The sequence below is a fragment of the Pagrus major genome, chromosome 8 (assembly GCF_040436345.1).
Source record: "Pagrus major chromosome 8, Pma_NU_1.0".
Taxonomy (NCBI): Eukaryota; Metazoa; Chordata; class Actinopteri; order Spariformes; family Sparidae; genus Pagrus; species Pagrus major.
The window spans coordinates 29,669,626-29,696,496 of record NC_133222.1 but is presented as its reverse complement, the minus strand read 5'-3'; the positions used below and the strand labels follow the sequence as shown (position 1 = coordinate 29,696,496).

The window sequence follows — 26,871 nt, the reverse complement described above, 5'->3', positions numbered from 1 at the left end:
CAAGATTACAGTACTGATAGGTTAAACTGATAGATCAAAACAATGTAAACTCTCAAAATGACATTTTGTATGTCATGTTTTGTTTACAAATGTACAATTCTGCCATTATTTCTACCATTGGGTTTACTGTAAATCTACTATTCAAAGGCAGCAATACTGTAATTTATATCCCAGACCACTAATAATAATTCATCAATCTAAAATTAACTGTACAAGAAAAATGGCAATTAATAAAAATGTATTAATCTTTCTATCTTTTAATTTGAACTATCTATTGATGGAATAATATTTAATTTTTAAATTGTTATTAGAATTTCTTATAATATTTCTTCTTCTTTATTTCCCAGTAAAATATGAAACAATTATTTTGTCATTTAGTCTATACATTTGCAAACAAATTAATATATGTCAATTTTTACTGTACAATTAGTTATTCATAAATGAAATGTTTTATTACTATTTCTGTGACTCTTGTGGTGCTCCATAATTAGGGCCCTTCTACAACTACAGGTGTAGTTATGTGGTTTGACAGTGTACAGGTGTAGTTATGTAGTTTGATAGTGTACAGGTGAAGTTATGTAGTATGTGCAGCTGCAGAAGGGTTAAGTAGCTCATCCTGACAGTCTGACCTGATTTTGTCGCCACTGAGGTAAAAATAGGGCGGTGTGTGTTTGTCTGAGTCACGGCTGAGTGTCGGTGGAATTACAGTGAAAAGCAGCGACATTAAAACAGACAGCGTGCTTGTGAGTGCGACTCTGGTGAGTTGGTGGGCTCTACAGGAAATAGTGCATTACAACGGAAACTTCCATTGGTGTTTCCTATTTGAGCGTCATCCGGATAAACAGAGGCAGACATCCATACATTCAACCTGACCTTGAATGAACACTTCATCAAAGTGAAAAGCTATCATTCAGCGCAAGAATCTGATTCACTGTGACTATTCAACAGGCATGTTTAAATATAGGACCAAAGCTAATTCAAGAAAACACACTCTTCCTGTGTGATGCTGTTACGTTACAGCAGAAATGCCAGCGTCTATGTTTGAGGTCTGGGTAGGTCTTGCAGTGACGGAGATGTAATGCAACAGCAAACTAAGCTGGAAACCACTGATACCATTTCCTTTGAGAGCAACATGTGTTTCAACTATACATTTATCTACACTTAAAATGCACTTTATTCCCAAACTACCATCTGAGCATGTGTTGATAAAAAACAACAACAGAAAACTTTACAGTGTTATTTCCTTTGCCACAGGGCCCAGGATGTATGATATTACCTTAAAGAAATACAAAAATAATTAGTGTCATTGCTAGTTTACTGTTTATTGTATGTAGTCATTTGCTGTATTACCATTCATGTGTTTGATGGCTTTAAGATTCTCTATTTATTTTATTCTTGTCTTCATCCTGTTCTGTGATGCTGCACAGAATCTAATATTTAAAGATTAGCAACAGCAATTAGCAATTACCCCTTAGCAACTGAAAAGGACTGTTACCTATATAAGATAGCATGCAGCTGTTAAACTAAACAAAGCTGAAAATACCTGTTCAGCCAACCAGCCGATGTGTTTGAGATGGGGGTGTGTGGAGGCCGGGGATGAGGCCCCCAGGTAGGCGTTGATGTGAGCCAGGGTCTGTGGCAGCAGGGCGGCAATGTTGGTGTGGATGGCAGTGAACCAGGAGTTGGCAGTGGGCGCGTCCTTACAGCGCAGCACCACCGTGTGCTGGCCGTCTGGGGAGTGAAGCTCCAACAGTCTGAAAGGGGAAAAATGTAAGGTCTTTAACAACAGCTCCATACAGAGACTAAACAAACAAAAGTGTACACACCTCATGGAAAAAAAATATTCACAGTCACAAAGGTGGACTATTAAGGTTAGAATTTCTAAGTTTGGGGGTTGCCCAACAAGCAAGTTGTTTGTTATTTGTGAGACTGATATGTCAAAGTGTGCTTGAACCCCAAAATGCTCCTGATGGCTGTTACATCAGTGTGTAAGTGTGTGTGAATGGGACGCTTTGTTCAGGAAACACTTTATAGCTCCATGGCAGCCTGTGCCACCAGTGTATAAATCTGTGTGTGAATGTGGCATGTGTTGCAAAGTTGAAAAGCGCTTTGCGTGGTAGGGAGACCAGAAAAGCATGATATAAATGCAATTACCATTTAAAATACATTTTATTTTTTTAAATATACTTGAAACATGCTATCAAATATATATCAAGCTTAATCTACTGTGTGTCTGCGACTATGTGTCTATGAAAGGATATTCAAATTCACATGTCAACTAAGTGAGTGAGTAGTCCTATACATGTTCTGTGACCACTATATGAATTTTCTGCCAAAAAGCAATAAAAGGATAACAAAACGATGAGTGAAAAGTCAGTGCTATTGCTTCATGCTGTATAATACTTAGTGTATAATGTTTCTGTGGGGATAGTGTGGACTGTTAGCCCACCCATGTTTGTTTCTGAACCCTATATTTGTTTAATCTAAGTGCTGTATCATAGGCAGCTGGACTTGTTTCAGTCTCTTGAAGATGTGTCACCTCTGATCCAAGAGGCTTCTTCAGTTCTAACTAACTGGAGGGGAGTCGCAGGCTTTTGAACCCTGTGTGGGAGTGTCCTTACAGAGTCGTTAAGAACACGTGTGAGCTCTGAGTTTCAGAGTCCTTAAAGGCACTTGTGGGACTTGGACTTAATCGGCCTGTATATTTGTTTAAATATTGGCGAATCTGTGCCATGAAAAGTCACGCAGCATTAAGTACTATCATTCCCTGTCTGAAATATTACCTTAGATGTACTAACAACTATCACTGGATTACTTTTGAAATGCAGAAGACATCTTATACTTTGTTAAAGGGAGAATCTTGTTAATATGTTTCAGCTGACATCAGATACATTGCTTTCATTGGAAAGAGTAAGTAAGAAAGTGTCAAAGTAGGCTGAGACAACTCATAAAGCCTGTGTTCAAGCTGCAGATGTGTCAAACAAAAACCTGCTGAATTATTTAACATATCAACAAAATGGTGACAGCATATGAAAAATAGAAACAAACGGCACTGACAAAGAGGAACTTAAGTTGAAACTAGGATATGACAGACGCACAATATAATGGCCTGGTAAACATGCTACTATGTAAATACAACAGCAGGCAATTATAGCAGTGGTTGCAATAGTGATTCATTCAAAGTTAATGTCCTTTATCAACGTTGGTCTATCACTCATGCATCTCACTTTGATCTTTTTTGGATTATGTTTTTAATATCCACAAACACAAAGAGCATGTGTGTGCTCATTGTCTCTTACAGAACAAACATTCCCATCTAATGAACAGAAGTTGAAAAAACTCGTACACACCCAGCAGTGAAGCGCAAACAAATCCACCCACATCTAAACTCCCACATGCTCAGCTATTTCTCTCCAGAATACACACAAACACTGAGCAGCCTCATGTCATACCTGTTCTCCAAATCTGGCATGGTGAGGTTCCTGCTGATGAAGCACATCTTTAGGCTTATGACCTTTCTGTCTTTGGAGGAGGAGGAGCTGCTGTGTTTGGGTGACCCGGAGTCTTCACTACCGCTGTAACTGGGTGACTGTGGGCGGATGCCGTCCCACGGCAGGTCGGCCACCAGGGATGGTTTCTTGAAGAGCGGGGAAACCTCACGGATGTACTTCACTGTGGAGGAACATAAAAGAGGATATAAGATATAAATATAACACATATAACTGATGTGTATCCAATGTATGGCCATTACAATGTGGTATGAGTGCCACTCAGTTGGTACAGTAGCTCAGTGTCCATATAGTGGTGGGTAATCTGAATATCACAATTTATTTCAACACAATCATAATCCACTCCTAAATTGTGATCTTTCTCTCAGTTTTGAAGTGCCCTGTAGACTACAGCTAACGTTGAAATAGCCTTTGGGTCGCTTTATTTTCATTTACCATTAAAACACAGTATTGCATTAAAGATAGTTGTTTTTTGGCATTGTTTAGAATATGTCAACCAAGGAAGAGCCACATGAAGTGATTCGTCTAATCATCATAGTTGTCTACATCACTCTATTGGTTTGTTAGTATAGATCCGATCTGCTAGTCAATGAGGTTATCTGAAGTTAGGAAACAGAAGTAAGAGGACATTTAATACGCTGTTCTGCTGTGAAGCTCCAGAAATGTTTTGTGGACTACAAAACTTCACCCAACCTTCAATTGGCATGGGGTTGAGTAGATATTTTACATTAGGGAAAGTAGAATCTTAGGAGTATTTAATACCTCCAATGTTTTGTTTATTTGTTTTTATCAAGATATTAAAATTAAAGACACTTCATATTAGCACATATACTACATCAGATGTCCGAAGCTCAAATTTGAAAGCAGCAATAAATTATTTCTGCATCTGGGGGAGCAGAACAAGTTGAATAAACAGTACAACAGTAACATAAAATCCCATTATAAACTACATGTGGCTGATGTGCAATCTGCTTTTTTACATATCCTTTAAGCTGTTTTGGTCTTCTACAACTCCTGAGATAAATATTTGGCTCTTTAGCTGTTAAATGCTCCCCTACATTCACCTGCTAGCTAACTGTCTGTCTGCTGTGTTGAGTGGCTAGGGTACCGTGGCTTTGTTTTTACAGTGCTCAAGCCTAGATGCCCGTCTGCTTACCCTTTGTCAGCTTTGTTGCTGAAAACAGTTAGCGGCCCTAAACCAAAAGAGTGACCTGAAAGACACTAAAACTGTAATGTCGGGTAATAATTTGAAATAAAAATCTTGCTTTACAAAACCCATGTGCTGATTCCTACTTGTGTAGTGTAATATTTCTAGAAGAATCAGTGTTGCTCATGGCAGTAACCCTAAATTGATTAGTGGATTAATCAACGGAAAGAACATTAATTCACAACAATTTTTCTAAACAATTACAGAAATGTTTTTATCAAGCAAAATAGGCTCCAATTTTCACCTGTGGATATAAGTTGCTTTTGTTTCTTCTACATCATTGTAGATTGAATATATTTTGGATGCTTGCTTGAACAAAACAATCAATTTGAAGATGGCACCTAAAACTGGTAAATTGTGATGGCCATATTTCTCTTTTTATAGACCACCTTTATAGACCATTTTATAAAGCAAATGATTGCTAATGAAAATACTGCAACTCCAAATTTGATCCAGCCAAATGTTCAACCCAATAAACTTTAATTTGAAATGTTATAAAGCTGCAAAAGACTGAGTAAAGTAACACCTGAATCACTTATGGCTTCAATTACTCCTTAAAAAAGCTCTGTGATCTGTATTTGCAAATTTGTAAAGAGAAACAACAAGAGCCAAAAATCATTCCCCGCCCGATAATCCTCCTCCTAACTCACCAAATTAAGTCAAATCTTTCACAAATATGTGAGATCCATAAATATTCTTCCTTATCATCATAGAATAAACACAGCAGTTTTCTGTACTTTGGAGTAAAGCAAACCATAGCCCAAACTAAAGTAAGACAGCTGCTGAATATCTCCAGATCTTGAGCAAATAGTTTGTTGATAATTTGACCATCTGTGGGATTCCACTCAATAACATCCAGTCACTGAGGATATACAGTATGGAGCAGCCAGCCATAAACCAGGCCGTAAGGAAACACTCTGGGATGTTTTCTGAACGAAGTCAGCATTTAAACTGCTTTTAAATATACTTTTGGGCCCAGTTAGGGTCAGAGCTTTAAACATTGTTGGAGAAAGCTGTGGTTTGATTCTCTCAACAATCACCTTGTTAATTCATGTGGGATGGAAAAGAGACTTTTTCCTGTGTGAGTTTAATCACATGGACAAAAGGACAATGATCATATTTCCGCCAAGAGCTTGAAATGTCAACAGTTACTGCTGTCTTCTAGCTTATCTTAAAAGGACATATTAGTCCCCCTGTGTGAAATTATCTTAGAAAAACAAGAGTTCAGTCAGCCATACAGCTGTGAGCTTGCCAGGTTGGATGTTTGTAAAAGAATGGCTTTTGCTCTGATGTGATGGATTCACTTTCCAAATTTGGACTGGCAGCCTTGTACACCTCCCACCCCTACCAGCACCATGTCACGTGCTTTCGTTTGCTCCTGCACTCTTTTATCATCCATTGTACATGCTCATTTTATCTCCTGTGTTTCCTCCAATGCATGCTGTCTTATTCTATTTGTGTGCACAATACGTGTGAGTCTGAATATGAGAAATGAAAGAGTGTCTTGGTATGTGTATGTGTGTGTGTTAGACAATTGGGTCGGTCTGCTGTATGAAACCTGAAACAAGACTCTTAAGAGGGTGAGGTCATTCTTGAATGTAGACTGAGATGTCAGGTTGTGTGTGTGTGTGTGTGTGTGTGTGTGTGTGTGTGTGTGTGTGTGTGTGCGTGCGCACATGAGAGCAAGAGAAATAAAGATAAAGTCTACAGCAATGTTCTTGTGTATGACTCTAATGTGGCTGGCTCAGCAAGAGCTACATAGAGTTTATGACTGAGTTATAGATACAGAGAGAGTTGCACCGTGCATGAGTCCTTGCATTCTTATGTGTACATTATAATATGTACAGTATGACTCAGAGTGAAGGGCGGGGATGGTAGTAATGCTGAGGCAACTAGCCAAAAAATGGAGCCTCATTTCACCGGCCCTCCTAACCACACCACCCATAACAACAAGGTCTGGGATAATTTCTGCAAACGCAAGTGGTTTGGAGTAAGTAAGTGAGTGTGAAAGCATTCCTGAATGCCCATGTTTATGTCTGAGGGTCATATGGAAGAGAACGTCTCTGCTGAAAGGACCGACCTTCAGCCTGATAATCATTGGTGTAGAGATGTTCAGCGGAGATATTTTCCATCCGCAAACCCAAAGCTCTCTGTGGTCTTACATGTTTATATCTTCAAATACTAGATGAGCAGCTCACTGGGTATTACTGTACTGTGCTTATCAGTGTTTAAGTAGGCCTTTCAGTAGTGAGCACAAATCCAACTAAAGGTGTCGTCTTGACATCTTTAGTTGGATGTCAGGCATGTCTGAACAAACTTGAGTGTAAGAGTTGATAGAGACGTCAAGATCAGTGTCATCGACATAGCAAGGAAAAGATTGTGGAAAGTGATGAGCCAGCAAGAATCTAGTGTAGGCTGTTCTCTGGAAAGAGAAGAGTGCAAGCTCTGATTAATCAGCAGGTAATTATCATTATGAGTAATCGGTGAGCAATTTCGGGCCTGCGCACATATTTATGTTTATAGAGTTCCCAAATATTAATCTTGTCACCGGATTTGAAGATTCTGTTGGTTAGTTACCTTTGACCTCCAACTGACCTCCACTATCAACAATACTCAAAGAAGCTAGTAGTAACACTTAAAATATCAAGGTGATGCTTATCAGTTATTTAGGCAAACATCTTCCAGGAATGGGAGAGGAGTAGGAGTGATTATGCAATGGCAATGTTAACTGGCTGTTACTTTATGATGTGTACAGCCCTGCAACAATCAAAAGCATATCCTACTAGCATCCAACACTATTGATTGTGCAAAGAATCATTGCATCATCCGACAATAGAACTATTTTGGGCTGACACAGGTTACTTAACTGCTTTTCTTGTGACTGATTGGTTGATGGCAAGCAGACAAGCCTGCTCCCCGATAGAAGTTGGCTGGATTTCAACCTGATACATTGTTTTCAGTGTAATTATTTTTTTTATATATATAAAAAATGGAATGCTGTGTTACTGGTAGCACTGCACTTGATACAGTAAACAAAGAGACAAGTAGATAATTTGTGTTCTGTAACTGAAGACACCCTAACCAAATGGCCAATGGCTAAAAGCATGACTAAGAGAGGAATGGATGACACTGGAGTGGAGTAGTAACCTGAAATCTAAATATGGTGATGACAAACCTCTTTTTCTGGTTATGATTTATTTTTGTAAGGTGTATAAAAAGCTTCTAATCATATCTTTTAGATTGTGTTGTCAGATAACTTCACAACTAACATTTCTTGAATCTAAGTTGTGTGCTGCAGCAAGGCTTATGAATGCTCTGTTGTGTAATTTGTTGGCAGTGTTGACCACTGTACATCTGCTTCTATTCATTTTCTTTTTTGTTTTTTTTGTTGGGTCTAAATGACAGGGCTGGGAACAGTTACGGTCTTTGATGTCGCTAAAGAAATCAAATCCAACGTCATGCGATGTAGCCTCTTTTAACAGATGCAGCTGCAAACAGAACAGCAAACTTTATCTATTGTGTTGTTTCTACCTGCTACACTTTACCTCGTTAGTACTATTGACAACAATGTGCTGCAGTATGACTAATGTGTCATCCTGTATGAACTCTGCTAGCATTACATGAACAACATTATATCTGAAGATACATAATGATAGGGTTGGGTATTGTTTTACATTTTGTTATACTGGTGCTGATACCTTTTGGTTTGTTGGTTTTGCTCCAAAAATACAGGGCTGAAAAATTTGAGGAAGCAAAATTGCAAATTTTCTGGTCAACAGCAATGCTAGACGCTCTGTGATTCAGCAGGCTAACACATGCTAACATGCTCACAAAGACACTACAAAGAGGCTTTGTTTAGAAGGTGGCACCTTTACCATGTTCGTCACACTAAATGCAAAGCACAGATGAGGCCGATTGGAATATAATATATAAAGTTTTGCAGGTATTTAGCCATACAAATGAAAAATTTGACCTCAGGATGTTGCTAAATGACAACTCAGAGGATCATTAAAGCAATTCCAATTTATCCTAAAGGGAACATGAATGGACTAAATTTCAGGGCAGTCCATTTAACTGTTGTCACTATAAGCCAAAAATGTCATGGTGATGCTAAGGGAATCACCAAAGTCAGATAATCTGTGCACCATGAATATTTGTAGAAAAGTTCATTGTTATCCATCCAATAGTTGGGCTAAAAAAAATATATATATATATAGGTCGACAATGAAAGCAGCTCAGCACAACCCGTATTGACGTTTCTTGGTAGGCGGTGACCTCTATTGGCTGTAGTAGTTATTACAGCAGCAAAAGAGGAAGTCAGGAGAAGTAGTATAGCGTGCAAAAAAGTCAGCTGTCACAGCTGTCGATTCTGAAAGTGATAATTCAAACTACAAGATTTTAGCCCTTAGATTTTGGGGGCTGACCAGCAAAAAGCCCCAAATCAGGAGCAGATCGGCGCACGCTCGATCAAAGACCCCATCCCGGCGCTTGGGAACAGCTTGCCGAGGCTAAATATCTGACGGAGTTGCAGACGGTTCAGGCAGCCAGGTATGAAGCACAGCCAATTATAGCAGACCTCCCTCTCCTCTCTCCCTCCCTCCTCTGCTGTCATCTGCAACAGCTCTCTGAACCCAGTCTAACCAGGCATCTGGAGCAGGCGCAATAATAACCAACAGTTAATGTCAGAATACATATACACATCCTAATCCACTCTTCTCATTATTTCCTTTTTTTCCCTGTTTTTTTCCCACTGCATACTGTTTGTATGCAGTGGGAAAGTGCACTGCGGACTGTTTGTATCATTCCCGTGTCACGGATCTTGTAGTGTGTAGTGTGGAAACCACAACGACTGCAAGACTCCCACTGAAAGGCAAAGAGTTCTACACAACTTTTTGCCTTTTAATTGGGAGTTAGGGAAAGGGATGGCGATCTGACGACTTTCAAAGTTGTTTAGTGCATTTAGTGTGACGAATTTGATACTGACAGTATAGCCATTTCTGTTTTTTGAATATGCATAGTGATGGCATTTTGAAAGAAAAAAGAAAAATTGTGAATTATCCCAAGCTTGGAACAAAAAAATTTGAAAATTGAACGCTTTACATCAATTTTGGGAATTTGGGAAATAACAGCAGATCTTCTTAAGATGTTTATAGCATCATTAGAGCTTTTCTTTGTTTTCCCATGTATCCCAGACGGATAGTGCTTTCTGTTTACATCACATGTCTGTTTGTCTGTCTTTCTTGCCTTTGATGCTGTTAAATGAACTCATTAGTTCTCAGGCCTGCCACTCAGCTCTACTTTTGCTAATTAGGTCTGTACACAGAGGACTACCAGCTCAATGCATGTGTGGTGTGTGTGTTCGTGTGTGCTCAAATATTTCTGCTTCTGTGTATGCATCTACATTAATGTGTAAGAGAGCTTCCAGAGAGACGCCAACAAGCATCCCATGAGGCCAGTTCATCTGCTTCCCTTCATTCCTTGCTGGAGAGAAGAAAAAACAAGATAGCATGTAGCTCCTCTTCTACATGCAGGAGGCAGAACGGTCTGACTCAACACATATTTGATTGTGGCGTTAGTTGTGGTGCAAAGCTACTCGTAAAACTATCTGCCTTCAGACCGCTTTACTCTCTTCTTTCTCACCACACACACACACACACACACACACACACACACAACCACGCACAAGTAATCATCTTATGGGATGGCCGAAATAATAGCTTGCAGAGCAGCAAGTCAGGCGGTCAGACCCCAGCCTCCGTATTTTTCCCCCCAAAACTGGCCAGAAATTCCCCTGTGGTTTGGCCTACAACTCTCTCCTCACTCCTCAGGCTTTTCTCCCTCATTCCTCTCCTCCCTCATTTCTTTTCTCTTAATCCTCCTTCTCACTCTTCTCTTCCGTTCCTCCTTCTCTATCTACATCCCTTTATCTCTCACCTCTCTCCTGCCCCATGCTCTTCTTCATTCTTCTCCTTTCTGTTCCCACACCTCTCATAAAGTCTTTACTCTCTACCTCTGTCTTTTCCTTCTTAATCTTGTCTGCTCCCTCTCTTCCTCCCCCCTCCCTCAAAGTCTGTTTCTGCCAGAGAACTAATGAGAACAATGTGTTAGAAAGCAGCCCCAATAGAGAGAGCATATGTGTATGTGTGTGTGTTGGGTAGATGTCCTTATGGGGTCCCTCCTCTAGCACACACGTTCAGATACCGTACGTTCACACATTTCTAAAGGAGGGTCACTTATAGTACAGCCATATAGTACAGTTTTTACTTATCACTGTTATTCGATGGCTGATATTGTAATTTAACCAGTGTAATACATTGCAGTTCTCATTTAACAGGAATTTTGCTGTTCACTTTTCTGGTTTTAACAACTTAATACTTACTACTTCCTTAGTAATAGTGCTAAAACTATTAGTCCAATAATCAATAAGTTGTTAACTCCGCAACTATTTTGATGATTGATTAAATACTGGCATTTACATTGGCTTTGTTCCACTCAAGTACCTCAGTAAGTCATGACAGTGTAAGAGTGAGCCAGCACAAACATTTCCAGGACCATGAAGGGGCCCCGAGTCCTTCAAAAGTTCTTTCCGGATGGATTGGAAACCTGTTCCTTCACATGATGTCAGACTGGGGGTTCTGTGTCCGCTCGAAACTAATATACACACTTTTGATCTGATCAAGCATACCCTGGAGCTGTGACACTGAAGCAGCTGAACAGAATTCAGCTATCATTCATTAATTGCACTATTGCACTTTAAAGCAACATTATGTAGAAATCTGCCTATTTTTGCATTTTGGCTAACAGCTCACTAGCTATCCTCCTGCCAATATCGGTACAGATTTTCAGTGCCCCCCTGGTTCAACCAGCACAATATATTTGCAAGGTCCTGTCAACCAGCTGTTTGTTACTGAGGGGACAGATGCACCGATACCGTGGAACAATTCTCGTAATGCAAAGCCACTGATTTTAACTAGCACTGAGAGAGATAACTATGGTAACAGCATTAGAAGACGCGCTCCGCTGTAGTCAGAAGGAGTCAGTTCAGTTTATCATTTGGGATTGACTATTCACATTTTCTGTCGTCCCGAGTGGGGGGACAATGTAACGCTGTTTGTTTCAAGCCCTGCAGCATGAGAGCAAACAGCAACTGATGCTAACAGCTGACGGAGCTAATAGCTTACAGTGGTGCTAAAAACAGCAGAACCATTCAGAGGAACATTAAGTGTTAAACTGTGAACTGCAGTTTAATGTGACAACACAAGTTAACACTAAGTAAATATACTGAAGTACTTTAGCTGCGTGACAACACAACCTAGTTAGTAAGTGAAAGTACTTTGAGTTTGGAGTGAGAGACACTTTGCATCTGTGTACATTTTATCAATCTGAAGTAACCAGGTACAAGCGGTGACCAGGTGGTGGAGTAGTGGCTCAGGGCACAAAGACCTCAGTACAAAGACTGAGACACAAAATCTTTCTTCAGTTCTTTGTCCTATTTACTTTTTCTAAATACTGTTTTCCTTCAATCAATATAAAATAAATCTAAATATTTATTTCCTCATCATTTCAATGATTTTACAATGCCACTTATAACTAACAACTATGCATGACAATAAAGTGAAGAAACATCCTTCTGATCCGTGCTCGGTATCGGCCAATACTACTTGCGGTGATCGGTGATGGGCCCCACAAATCCTGATCGGAGCACCCTTAATTATTATACCTTGTTGTCCTGGGTGTCAACATGTCTCAAGTGAAACAGACCCTAACCCAGGACTTGTCTCATTTAAACAATGGGCTTCTTTACTAACAGCTTTGTGAATAAACAACAGCTTCCATTTATGATATTCCATCAACATTCAGTGGTCACGCTGCCTCTGCTTCATCATCATTTCTCAGATGTAACACACCTAAAAGGTTGAGCTTCAATATTTCATTCATGCTGGAGATGAAGGGAGGCTGTCAGAATCCGGTCAATTCCTCCTGGTCACAGGATGTCACAGGAGACTATGGTTTGGGCAATACCTTTAGAGTTTTGGGTTAACCATTTCTACCTAATATCTCTGGTTGCATTAGGCTGTGGCAGGCAATGTTGCATGACTGAGAGCAGGAGTGTTTTATGTTAATATTGGATTTTTATATCAATGAGATGAACTCACTTGCTTTGTTGGGTATTTAATACACTGGATTAGCCCAAAACAGACATCCCATTTGGTTATTTTACCTATAAATGCTTTTTCAATTTATTTTCCATAAGAAATTACACATACTGGCACACTAGTGACCTTGTGGTTCAAATGTGTACCATATGATTGCAATGGACCCGGTTTGGTTCAGGCATAGTGTTATCCCTCTCTACTCATATTCCTCTCTGTATCTACATTTAATCCAAGTCTCTGGAAGCCCCGAGATCCAAAATTGATTTGAAAAGATGTTATTTATACCCTAAATGTGCGGTCTAGCTTGTGCACCCACTTCATATGGGATTTGGCTAACACTGTTAGCTTAGTAGCTACAGTGAAGATTTTGACTTAAAAAGGGTGTAAATAACAAATTTTCAAATCAATTTGGGATCTGGAAACTTACATCGGACGAGCTTTATGGAGGCATTTTAGGAAGTCCCCAGCTCCTTCAGTTGTTAAGGAGAATTCTGCAACACTGTTTGCTGTGAAGCTCGGACATGTTTTGTAGACTAACTTCACCCAACTTTCCATTAGCGTAGGGGTAAGTAGATAATGGCGGAATTTTCTTTTTTGGGTGAACTGTTCCTTTAAGGCAAAAATGTCCTAAATGTCCTGCGATACCTTTTGCAAATATAAATGCCTACAGATACAAGACTGCCTGGCAGTATATTAAACTCTCAAACGCTCACATGCAGATCATAACAAGGAAAAGTATTCCCTCGGCTCCTCAGACACAGAGTCACACCTGCACCTTCCTCTTTGTCATGCTCTAATTTTGTTCAGAGAAAAAACCTTTGGGAAATCATGCTGCTCAAGTGTAAACACACGAGTATGTTTATCTGCAACACCACACTGTAACATTTATGAAATTACATAAATCAGTTTTCTAAAGGTCAGCGTGTGGCCTGAATGTGTATTTGAGTATGTGTGCCAACTTTCTACAAAGGATAAAGCAGATTATGGACAAAATAATCACATTCATCATTGTGTACTGTTAAAGATTACAAATGTCTGCCCATCATGTTGGCTGGAGGGCACAGATTGATGCTGGTTTATCCACAGTCAGTCCCAGCAGGGAGGGAAAGACTGGATGTCATCTGCCGTGGTGGAGCTGTGGTCAAAATTCAGGCTGCAATTAAAGTTATTTTGATTATTTATTAATCAGTTGATTATTAGAATAATTAATCAAAAATGTAATCTTGTCACTAGTGCCAAAAAAGTGTATAGTATTATATTATAACAATACAGTTAAATTACACATTACAGAGGGAGGTGCCACTGCAACTATTACAATGACTCATACTGTATCACTCACTGAGGTAGTCAAACGTTTTTAGTTTGTTTGTTGAGTGGCCAAAAACTTAATCTCTATCTAAGTAGCTAAGTAGCAGTAGTTAAGCCACTGCACTTAAAGGTTAACTTCACCAATCTTACACATTAAAGTTTGTTAATAGGTCTCGGGGAGAACTACTGTATATTGATGGCTGAAGAGCAAAACCTCCTATCTGAAAAATGCACTTTTTTGAGAAAACTAAAAAAACTTGTTGTTTTCTTGCAGAATGATATTTGTTAAGGATACCCAATACATAATACACTGTTTTTGGACTATATTACTATATTATGTGTTAACAATACCGACTAGGTATTAGTGGCTCGCAAAGTGCAGATAGGAGTTTTTTTTATATGCATATATATATTTGTAGATAGGAGGTTTTGCTCTTTGGCCATTATGTGAAAAAAGTAGTATAAAGCCTTTTATGGCTCCAGACGAAGCTGCATGTAATCTGATGAATTGCCCCAAGTGATGTCACTCAGTGGAAGTTGAACTGTGGGTAATGTTGGCACCAGGTATTAAAACGGAAGAATGCATAGAATAAAAAAAACTGATATCTCTGCTTCTGCTGTACTGATTTTGATAATTGGTTTTTAACAGGTCTAACAGTGTTATGGGAGTGCAATGCTAGACCAGTGGACTGCTTATCAACACGTGGTGGCTTCATTACTCACACTGCAACTTAGCCACTGAGTGACTTCACTGGAGGCAATTCCTCAGATTACATGCAGCTTCTTCTCGAGCCAAAAAAGGCTTTATACTACTTTTTCACACTTGCACTATTACTGCCCAAGGCCTGTAAACATACTAAGCTAGTCACAAATGTTGTCCGTTTGTTGTTTGTTGCTGCTAAGGTAGCATACAATCGGTTTATCAGGGCTTTTTTTAATTGGACACTGCCTGCTGTTTAAAATATGTTTGTTAATATTGGTGAGACTAACCTGAAACTGTAGCTGCAGCCATAAAACCAAAACAATGAGTGTAAAGACACTAAAATGCTTCATAGAGGGTAGAAGAACTGCAGAGTTGATGATAACTCTCTGAGTGACTTCTTTCAAATACTCATAGTCATTTGAGCCATTGTTTATGTAAAAATATGTTTAATGCAGATTTAAAGATGCCAACTGCCAAATGAAAACATTATCCAAAGTGATATCCAGCCATGCAGATATTTTCGGTTTTATGTTGGATAGATTTTTAAATATCCGTTTCTCCCAACAATTCCAATAAAACTGAGGTTAAATAAACTGAATTTGTTCTCCTCATAGCAGTTAGACTGCCACTGGAAGTCAACAGAATATCTTCTGTACATACACAGTGATCTGGTTTCTCTGACCTCACTGTTTTCATTGATACGACATGTAATAGTGTCTTAAAAACAAGTTTGAAGTTTTAAAATAAAAGCTATCTACATGGTTAGATAGCACTACGGCTTGGAAGAAAAAAAAACTGTATGTCTCTATGTTAAATTATGTGAACTGAACCATGACATTCTTTTCATTCAATAAATCAAACTTCATGGAGCCATTTTTGTTTCCTTCTTAAGACAGAATTAAAATTGCTAATATTCGGGGAGCAATGACAACTTACATCAATCTTTTATTTCTATGAATGTATTTTGTACTAACTATATTTGCATCATCCCATCTAATGCAATCCCATGTAATTCACATTTCAGTTTCTGTCACATTCCAGACGGTCCTTTAAATTCTCCTGACAGCTGGATACCAGAGACACATCTGCATATTGGTATCAAAGGCAGTGGAGCTCACACTGAGACAGAGCTGACAAACTGGCTTGGCCTATTTCAAACTCTGCAAACTCATGCTCCGTGGCAGATCTGTCCCCGTGAGGACAGCAAGCGACACAGTGAATGGACGCTTGGCTAGTTTTGGCCTTTGAACAAAAGAAAAGAACTGTTCCTCGTCAGGGCTGTCCCCGTTTCATCAATAGCCTCTGTGTCTGGTATGTGCCGTTTTTATCCCTCCAATTACTCACACAAAGGGCTCATCCTGCGTCTCCTTCCACAGACCAGCTAAGGCTAACCCAATAAGACACAAGGGGCTGCAGCGAGCTTCGACTAATCATTTGGACATGTGGGATATTATGTGTACCAGTCAGCTGGTGAGAGGAGGGGGATTAACCAGCAGCATGTCATGTCCGGGATATGTATGTCATGTGTTAACGGGACAAAAAACGCCAGTTGAAGAAGGACTTTCTCACTCATTCATTCATTCATTCATTCATTTAAATGTCCTTGGAGAATGAACCCACCCACATAAATAGAGGTGCAACTAACGATTATTTTCATCTGCTGATGATTTTCACAATTAATCGATTAATTGTTTAGTCAATAAAATGTCAAAAAATTCAGCATTGAAAACCCAAAGACTCTTTATATCATAAATGACAAAGAAAGGTGGCAAATCTTCACGTTTAAGATGCTGGAACCATCTTCTTCTTTTTTTTTTTTTTTTTTTTACATTGTTGCTTGAAAAAGGACTGACATGATTAATTGATTAATAAAATAGTGTGCAATTAATTTTCTTTCGATCGACTAACTGATTAATTTTCCAACCATTGCAGCTCTACTAAATCAACTAAGTAAACTCTGACAAAGGGCATAAAGATGCAAAAAAAAAGCATAACAAGTGATTTGTGATGATCTCATAAAGTGAGAATATTCCATTTATTCTAAGTGCGTCCTATGTTTGAATTTTCTAGTATCAGCGTCTTAAAAACAAAACAGAATAAGTTACACAACTGCAATTCAAGTCAAGAAAATGAAAATCATATAAAAAAACAGGTTGGCAGATGTTTTCACTTGGTTTGAGGAAACAGGACTTTAACTTGGCCTCAGTATTAGACTAAATGACTGGATAATATATTAAGAAGTATTTTCAGACTAAAGCAACATTAGGAGAGAAGATCTCACTTGTTCCCTTTGTAGTTTTAATAATTTGTTAAACCAAGGCTGAAAAAAGAACTGCAGTCATTTAATCCATTGTTAGTACAAAAACATTGATACTGCATCTGCAAAATTGGTCTGATTCTCAAAATAAGCAAAGACACTGATATTATTCTCTTGATAGATGTTTCAGACAGTGTGACAACAAAGCAACCGACCTGTTAGTATAGAATGGATATCTTGAAACATGTTTTACAATCAAGTGCAAAGGTGCTTGATAGGATTATCTCTCCTGGATGAAAAAAAGATTGAATCATTCTAAAACAGATAAAGACTTTATAGGATTTACAAAAGCTGCAACGATAAGCTGATCAATTGATTAGTCGATAGAGAGACAAGAGTAGCCGACTATTTTGATTATCGATTAATTGTTTCAGTCATTTTTCAAGAAAAAAATGTCAAACATTTGCAGGTTCCAGCTTCTTAAATGAGAGGATTTGCTGCTTTTACATTGTTATTATAAGAGCCCAACCAATATATCTGTTGATCTATATTGGTCTATCACAGATATATCAGTATTGGTGTATATGTTGACCGACACATGCCAATATAAAAATACTTTTTCTTCTTCTTTTTTTAATTTTTTTTACAGAACATGATTCAAAAAAAGATGCTTGGGCAATGTTTCATTTTAGACAATAACTTTATTGTTAAACTTTAAATTACCCTTCCTCCATTAAATATCTTTGTCCCAAGTGTTCGCTAACCACATTTGAGGAATCATTGCAAAAAATGTGTGTTTATGTATACATTATGAATATTATGAATACTGGCCAATTTTAAATTAAGTTATTAATGTCAGGAGATGAATAGTGCTTTGGTTTTGGACTGTTTGTTGGACAAAAGAAGCTATGTGAATGTCACTTTGGGCTCTGGGAAATTGTGATGAGCATTTTCCACAATTTTTTGACACTACAAATTAAATGACTCATCAGTTACTCATGAAAATAATCAGCAGATTAATCTGTGATGAAAATAATAGTTAGTTGCAGCCCCTAAAATTTAGCTTTGTGCCATGTAGTTTTAAAGATGCAATATGTAAGACCTTTAGTTTAAAACATCCAGAAATTAACAAAAAATATCAACAAAATGTGAACAAATAACAGTGTTGATGTTATGTTAAAGACATCTACAGTATATATTATGTTGCAGAGATATCTACTGAAGCCAGCATACTAACCAGCTAGCTCCATTTGGCCATTTTGCACCCTAAAAGGTGATAGTCCGATAGTAAACAACACCAACACTCGCCCAGTGCTATGAGCTCCAAGTATGTCCAGGGTTAGCTAATACACTGGCTAGCTGTACATTTAACAGAGCTTACTAGCTAACTGCAGCTACAGTTAGCAGCAGTTAGGCGTTACTTTAGTGATACGCTGTCCCATTTGTTTGGTTGCCAATTCTCAGGCCACAGGCGGTGCTGGATATTAAAGGCCGCTAAATTAAATTGGCAACATATTCAGGCAACATGCTACTAATCATTAAATGGCTCAGTGACAGCCCTTGTTCCAAGACAAGACACTGCCCTCTATGACACCCATCTCCTTCTCAGATGTGTTCCTCCACTGTCTCTTCCCTTACGTAGCACCAGCAATAAAAGTCAGTGAAAGTGTGCTGCAAGTGTGGAGCAGCAAGACTCATCGGAGCCAGAGCCGCCAGTGTTGACCTTTGCCCTAAATACGCACATGCGAGCAGAGGTCAGGAATGTGGGCCACCTAAGCTAATTGTGAGAATATCTGGGGGTTTATGTGTTGTTTACACGGCACAGTGTCCTGGAAAGTGAAGCCTCGTTCTATCTGACTGCTGTTTCTTTCTCAGAGCAGTGGGAGCCCGCCAGGAAAAGAGGTGGACTGGGACGAAGAGCCAGTCTACAAACAACACAGCTCACTGCCTAACAAACTGACAAACAGTGACAGGCAGCTGACACATTCTTCCAAACAGAGGCCCACGTCTGGACCGAGGCTGTGGCAGGAGGCAGCACATCCTCCTGTCTGTGCCGGAAATGTTTTTTATACCGATGTCAGTTGCAAATTCCAGCAGCAGATTGGAAATTATCCTGTTTCACTTTCTGTGCAACGTTTGGACGTGCCTATCTAGAGATCTACGCCAACTAGCTGAAAAAACAAAAACTGCCTGTAACAACACAGTATTTTAGATCATATGTGATCAGGGGAAACCGATGCTGAGCCATTTATATGCACAGGTCTTATTTAATCAGCCCCGTGGATGGCTTAAAGTGTCAAGGACATTTTACCTGTTTTTTTTTTCCGAGGTACAAAACAGGCCTCATTTGGACTTGAGTGGAAATGTGTCACATTGATTAGTTACCACAATTGGTGCTCGTCAGCATTCATCCGGCGTTCATTCCAAACCATTAAACACTGCATTTAGCTGTTCCTGGACTGAAGTTTCCGGACCCCGGGGGCTCTGTGGCCTCTCTCACTCTAATTCACTCCTTTTCCACTTTTCTAAGGATTGAACAGTTTCGAAATCAGCACAGTTTGGGATCTGAACTCATCTCCATGGAGCTCTGTTCATTCTCATAATGAGCCAGCACCTATTATGTCTGTGTATCATGGTCTTCCATCTGAAGTTTAGTCAGCTTTTTGATATGTGGACAGTTTTGTTGATCACATCTCTTTGCACCTTACGTTCAGGAGACCTTGTACGACCTTCTGTTGAGCTGTTCAAGTGAATACTTTGCAATTGTGATGCACTGATAGGCTTTATAGACAAAAGCCTTGACAACAATCTTCCTCCATATCAAATGATACCACAGTGTGTTAAAGGAGACCTGTGTAAAGGAGCTTGAAAGTTAAAGATGTCAAAGTCTGCTCCAACAGAAGCTCCTCTCTCCCACAGAAAACTCTGCTCCTGAAACGCCTCATCAGTAGTTGACTTGCCTGTAATCTGGTGACTTCCTGATATCACACTACCTCACAGAGAAATACATCAAAACACACACAACCACCGTACCAGCTTATAAAGTTATAGCTAATGGGTTAGCAAACATTTGGTTAATTTCACATGCTGCAGACACATTCATTTGAGGGTGTGTTTCTTGCGACATGACAAATGTCATTTGAGGTCTGTTTTGGTCTCCTGAGAAAATCTCTGTCTTTTAAGCTGTTGGATGTTTGACATTCTTTACCTGCTAGCTGCTAACATTTCCTGTCTACTATTGATGCATAAAGCAAATGTGCCAAACTGAAACAATTAGCTTAAATAGGGCAACGCTAGAGCTGCTTGTTCATGGCAAAAATCATAACCCAACCCGACACTGGTTTCACTCTATGAGATTTTTTTAAAAAAGTTTTTCAGATTCCATACCCGACATCAGCATTCAAATCATACTGGGCTGCAGACATTACATCTTAAATCTAATACTTAAATCAAAATCTAAATTAATTAAGTGTTGATATACTGGAACATACTAGTCTCATATGTGAGTTTCATCCTCCAAATGCAATGCGTACACATTTTATGATCAAATGTACCTAACTTTCATCTTTTCACATACAGTAATCGACACATATCCTTAACATTGGTCAGTGGGTTCACTTGCGTTTGTTTTGGACACGTCAACAATTTCACTTTGACTCACTTCTGCTTTAAACTCTCTCATGATGACATATAAGTGGTTATATTGTTATTTGTGGAGGTACAACATGCTGATTTCCCCAAAGTTCATTTGCATGTCTGTCTCTCTGTCTCTGTCTCTGTCCTGGACAGTATCAGTGTAGTCACACAGACACAAATCTCTTATCTTCAGCAAACCACAGCCATTCAAATATACAGATACAATGAATCTAAATGTGACTGAGACCACAACTGTGGTTACTTTGCTGTTTACACTAATCATGGGCTTTCTGTTCTGTTGATATTATTTAAGCCCCGCTCCTCCTCCCCCTGGTCATAGATCAAGGTGGCTGTGAGCCTGTTTGTTTATGTCAGTGTGTCTGCTGTTCTGTATCATAATGAGTTATCCAAATGCTTATTTTTATGGCAGAAAGTTCAAACCCACAGAACATGTGTGGAGTCAGGTCATCAAGCTTTAGCGGCAGTGTTCATCCTATTGCTCTGACTTAAATGGTGCCAGAGGTGAGGTGCTGATGAATGAATGATCTTGTGAGTATAACAGGAGCATCAGTTCACTTACAATAACACACATGTTCTTGTATTAAATGTAGGCTACTGCTTCACTTTCACTTCTGGGGACAAAGCAACTGGTGACTGTTGGTAATCTTGTTTATTATTTACATGCTCCGTTTTTTCAGAAAGCTTGAACGTATTTTAGTGTGATAGTGACTGCAAGGTCAGTTTAGACTTACATGTTTATGTGTTCATGTGTGTAAAAAGTACAAAACCCAACTGACACCCGTTTACGTCCGAGTGACTAAGGAGCAGCACTGAGGTGTGCAGCCTGACCACGGGAGTCTAATCTCGGCCTCTGCGAGTCCCCGTTCTCGCGTTGGCCAACTTACCCTCCAGCGTCACCTCTTTTCCTGCCTTCTTAAGCGCCTGGACCGCTAGGTCGTGTGTTGCCTCCCGGAGGTCGTTCCCGTTCACCGACAGGATCGCGTCGCCCACCCGGAGAGCCCGGCTCTGGTCGGCGGCGAGCCCCGGGAAGATCTTGGAGATGAGGATGGGCATCCGGTTCTCGCGCCCCCCCTTGATACTGATCCCCAGCCCGCCAGACTCCTGTTTGACAACTCGGACTTTCCGCACAGCTTCCGAGGAGCCGTCCAGACTGACGGGAAAGTCGCCCTGTCTCGACCCGAAGCTGGACCCGGGGCTGCCGTAGCTGGAGCCTGGGCTTCCAAAGTCTGAGTTTGTGCCGTTATTTGGGTACTTCCCGGGGCTGTTTATACCGTAGTTGCCGTCGTATTGACCCCGACTGGCGCCCCCGCGCCCCGGGCTGCCACTGCGCCCCCGCCCCCCGTGGTTCTGGTTCTGGAGTTGGTCCTGACCCGAGGACGGACCGCGGCCAGGGTTCCCCGGACTCATTCCAGGGTCGTTTCCGTTCGACATGCCATTTCGCAGGCCCGCCGAAGAGTTGCTGTAGTCCCAGTGATTGCCCCCCTGTCCGGTTGCCTCCGCCTCGGCCGTCAAAGTCAGAGTTTCTCGGGTGAGTTCGGCGGCCACTCGGATCCAGCGGTCCCGGAGCAGAAGGTCCAGTTGACCGTTTTTGTCCGCTCGGGTCCAAACTGCCATTCTTGGACGGTTAGCCTGCTCTGAGGCGGGCCGCTTTCACACTAAACTCATCATCAACTTTTTCCTCTTTTTCAGAGTGCGCACAAGCAGCGACTAGGCTGCACATCGACACACCCACTCACTCTGTGACTGCAGGCAGAGGGCGAGGACACACACAGGGAGTCCAGAACTCAGGGAGAGCAGAAAGAAAAGAACAACTGGCTGTGATGGGCCAGCCGAGGAGGGCTTGTTGTTGAGTTCAGGCTCTAAAGCTGTCCCACTTCACCGGGAAGTTAGCAAGAACCAAGCAAGGATATATCCGGCCAGATCTTTCAAAATAAAATAATGGCCGCGAAATCTGTTTTGGACCAAAGTGTTGAGTCTAAAAAGAGACCAAAATGAAAACATCTGCAACCACTGTGTCCCCCAGAAGTGATGCAGACTCTACTGGAACTGGAATTTTGATGTCTGCACTTGCATTGGGCCATGGGCCTGTTCACACATGCGCTCTATCCCTGCAATGTTCAGAAACAGTTCCTGCATGGAGCCATGAGTGAAAGGAAATCTGCTATCCTCAATTTCCCAACTTAAGATTTTGTCACTCTTCGGGGAAAATGTTGTTACGCCTGTGTTGTAAATGAAAGCAGTAAAATCGCAGGGACAAGCATGTAAAGAGGCTCATCCATCCGACACGCTTTTACTGTGTCTCATGAACGATCACAAGACTCACTGGATGATGTAGGCTGTCTGTCTCTAACTACTTCTGCCCAGTTCTGCATCCAACCCATGTTTGAGTTGCTTTTCCTACATATAAAGAGATGAAGTACTGCATGAGACCTGCAGACATTTTCAGCCATCGTGGGTAAACAAAATATTTGAAGTATCTGTCAGTGTAAATTTATAACTACAGCTCCCAAAATGACCGTACACCTGAACTGACATCTCTCTGAAACAGTTCGTCTAAAACTGATCATTCGATAGGATTAACTGTTGTTGTATTGTTATAGTACACTGCATTTGTTTGAGACAGATGAACCTTTTCCTTTTAATGTAGCCTATGTATGCATGTTTACAATTCAAGTAGATCATTAAAAAAAAAGCATTACTCACAAATTTGTTGAATATTAAATGAATTGCAAGAAAACTGGCATGGCTCTGTCCAGGACTATTACATTGTACTTCTAGGTGTACCTGAGTCTTTTTTGCACTTCACTTATCACAAGCTGCCTGTACTCTTCTCAGCGCTCTTCAAATCAAGGGCCATTGTGAATGAATGAATCAAATTCATTCATTCATAATGGCCCTAAACACACTGCATTACCAGGGGCCACTACATGCCTCCAAATGTTTAAATAGTTAGTCTGTGAACCTCTGAAATCCTTACTGAGGTAATGTTGGGATCAGGCCACGGTTGGAGCAGTTATGAAATTGACACAGATTGATGCATTTATTTTGAAAGTATAATCCACCAGGTTCCTGTTTCAGTCTATCATATTCATTCTATGTTCACGCGGCTTGTCAGTGTGTAGAGTGAACTAAGAGCCGGATGACAGACAGAAAGAGCCAATAGACATGTAGACCTGTAGATTATTTATTCATGATGATAGAGGCGGGGCGTCCACAGACGCATTATAGATCCACTGACAAAGCCTTCTTAAGTTCACTGGCTGTGTTGGCTCTATTAATGGATACTGCTGCCTACTACAACCTGTTGTTTTCATATTGTGGTTTTAATGCAGCTCTCATCAGTAATGAATCAATAGAGGTGTTCTGTTGGGGAGTTGAGCTCTCATGAAGGAGAACTGTTGGCAGGTCACTATGTCCATTGTCCTTGAAGCCACTAACAGCTCTATGGTTGCAATCACAAGGATTTGGCACTGTTATTTTCTTTAAGTCTATAAGAACCATCAGCTGATGTATATGCTGCATTACCTCTAATCTTAATCAAGTTAGTGTCCACATTTCATTTTCATTCATAAGCTGTCAAAACTAATTAACTCTGTGAAAGAACAACAGTTTATGATCACAGGAAAAATAAGGCTGCAATGTTGAGATGACAAAACATTTCCACAGCAAAACTTTACAGCAAATGATAAGCATGTCATCAATATTACACTGAAGGTTACTCACAGTGAGAGAGAGTTCTTCCTTCAGGCCCCATGTGTTATCACTTCAAATGTTTTGTTTTACTTTGTTATATAATAATAGATAATAAATATGTTGGAAGATTATTTTTTGTTGAGTTCACGAAATATCAATTTTGTGAACAGTTTGGGGCCCTGAACATTTTCAGATATGGAGCCATTGCAAAAGCACCTCATGGTGGCCATTTTGAATGATGTATTTTGCATCATATCTATTGAACGATAATGTCACAGCCCTGCAGGATGCAGTCATGAAACTTCACAGGTATGTGTCAGGTAAAACTGGAGTCCATGTTGCAGTGGGATCACACCTGCTGTGATGTGAATGGTGCAACTGAACAGATGACATTAGAGAAGTGAGTTTGGTGAAACAGGTGAACTATACAATGTTTATTGTTGTACATTCCTTGAATGGAATATTTCAGCAAGACACACACACACTGTAGATACAATATATATTGTTTTGCAAATCTCACTTCTCTCGTCTTTTTACTGCATAAAACAAACCGGTTTGGCCCATTGGTTCTGGTGTGAAACCGTCACACGACGGTTTTCTAGTTGCTTTGTAAGTGAGTTGCAGGATTTGAAAGGATTCTAAAGCGATCCAGAGTTGGCCCTCTTCCTCCTCAACAAGTATGTGACTACTTTAGCTTTCTCAACAAAGTTACTATTACTGAGCAACCAGATCTGTTGGCTGTAGGATTACATGTCACAAATATGAATAAATTATACAAAGTTGAATTTATTTTACTGTCAGCATATTAACAACATCATTGAGTGAGGGACGGTGGGGGTAATACCTGGATGCTGGTTCTACTGTTGAGCCCTCCAGAGATGTCATGGACTTAAATCAACAAGACATTGAGGGAGGGACTGCCTGTTTAAAAACCATCCAACACAGCCCCGGTACAAAGGGAGTTGCCTTAAGGGAGGGAAAGGAGAGAGTAATGCTACAGGGTCATGTCTCAGCTGGAGTACCTGAAAAAGTGAAAACAGCTGTTTTTAAAAAAGAATAAACAATACTAACAATATTAATTGGTTCCACGTCGCCAAGTGCTTGCTCATGGGGGAAATGGTGGGTCTATGTAAATAGATCAATTGAAGAGTATGGTCTAGATCTAGATAATCTATGTAAAATGTTTATTGATAGAACAACATTTTTCAAGTTATCACAAGATATTTTCTACAAAGTTATTACATTTTAACAAGAAACATTTTTGTTATAACAACAATACACTATTTTTGTCACACTGTGAAACATTTCATGTTATAATGTAATAATTTATTGTTAGAATGTAAATGTTTCAGGCTATAACAAGACATTTTCAGGTAATATTACAATATTTCCACATTAAAAGATCATGTCATAATGTGAAGCATTTCATTTCAAACAATATGTTATCATGTTATAAAGTGAAAGCTTTTATTTCATAACATGATAAATAGTATATTGTTATATAACGAAGTTTCTTACTATAATGTGATACTATTGTTACACTGTGACTAACATGTTGTTATAACAATACATTTTTCACATTAAAACATGAGACTGATCTCTTTTGATAGTGTGGTATCAATACGCTGCCATACTTCTGTGGCCTGATGCCGACAAGTGATTTCTTGAAATGACAGTTGGCCAGATTATATAACATTTTCTTAAAGCTTATACGTTACTGGTAAAGTGCACTTGCACTTCATTCAGTGTCTCTGTCTGGATTGTCTTGATGTACAACACAGCCACCAGGTGTAAGATTTTGGACTCACTGAGTGAAACTACATATCTTCCACAGATTATTTTGTAACAGTAGCACAGAGCTGCAATACAGAGAAACACTCTCACAGCTCTGCCCTCCAGTGGAGTCACAACATGGGTTCTCACTTTATGAGCCTTTGGTCTTCACCCCCAGCAGAGTTGTGAGTCACATCTGTGAGCATTTTACCAAGTGGTCAATTCACCGCCATTCATTTTCTATGACAAGAGCTAAGCTGTTGGAAGCAGCATGTTTGAGCTGCTTTTCCTACATATAAAGAGATGAAGTACTGCATGAGACCTGCAGACATTTTCAGCCATTGTGGGAAAAACAAAATATTTGAAACATCTGTCAGTATAAATGTATACAATTCAACAGCACCACCAGCTACAGCTCCCAGAATGACACTTGAATTGACATCTCTCTGAAACAGTTTGTCTAAAACTGAACATTGGATAGGATTTACTGGTGTTTTATAGTTATAGTACACTGCATTTGTTTGAGATAGATTAACCTAATAAAGTGATAACTTGTGTATTTAGCAGAACATTACCTGTTCCTTTGTTGCAGGACAAAAATAAAAAGA

The 26,871-nt window shown here is 39.8% G+C and overlaps 1 protein-coding gene across 1 annotated transcript in view; it reads right to left on the bottom strand.

The window, feature by feature from the left end:
- Nucleotides 1-22,601, bottom strand: part of sntb2 (syntrophin, beta 2) — a 33,247-nt gene extending 10,646 nt beyond the window's left edge. Inside the window, exons 1-3 of the mRNA XM_073471501.1 lie at nt 21,682-22,601; nt 3,453-3,672; nt 1,544-1,754 (exon numbers count right to left, since the gene is read on the bottom strand). Coding sequence (XP_073327602.1) covers nt 1,544-1,754; nt 3,453-3,672; nt 21,682-22,411 — 1,161 coding nt within the window. The 5' untranslated portion in view covers nt 22,412-22,601. The remainder of the gene's footprint in view (nt 1-1,543; nt 1,755-3,452; nt 3,673-21,681) is intronic.
- Between the last annotated feature and the right edge of the window lie 4,270 nt (nt 22,602-26,871).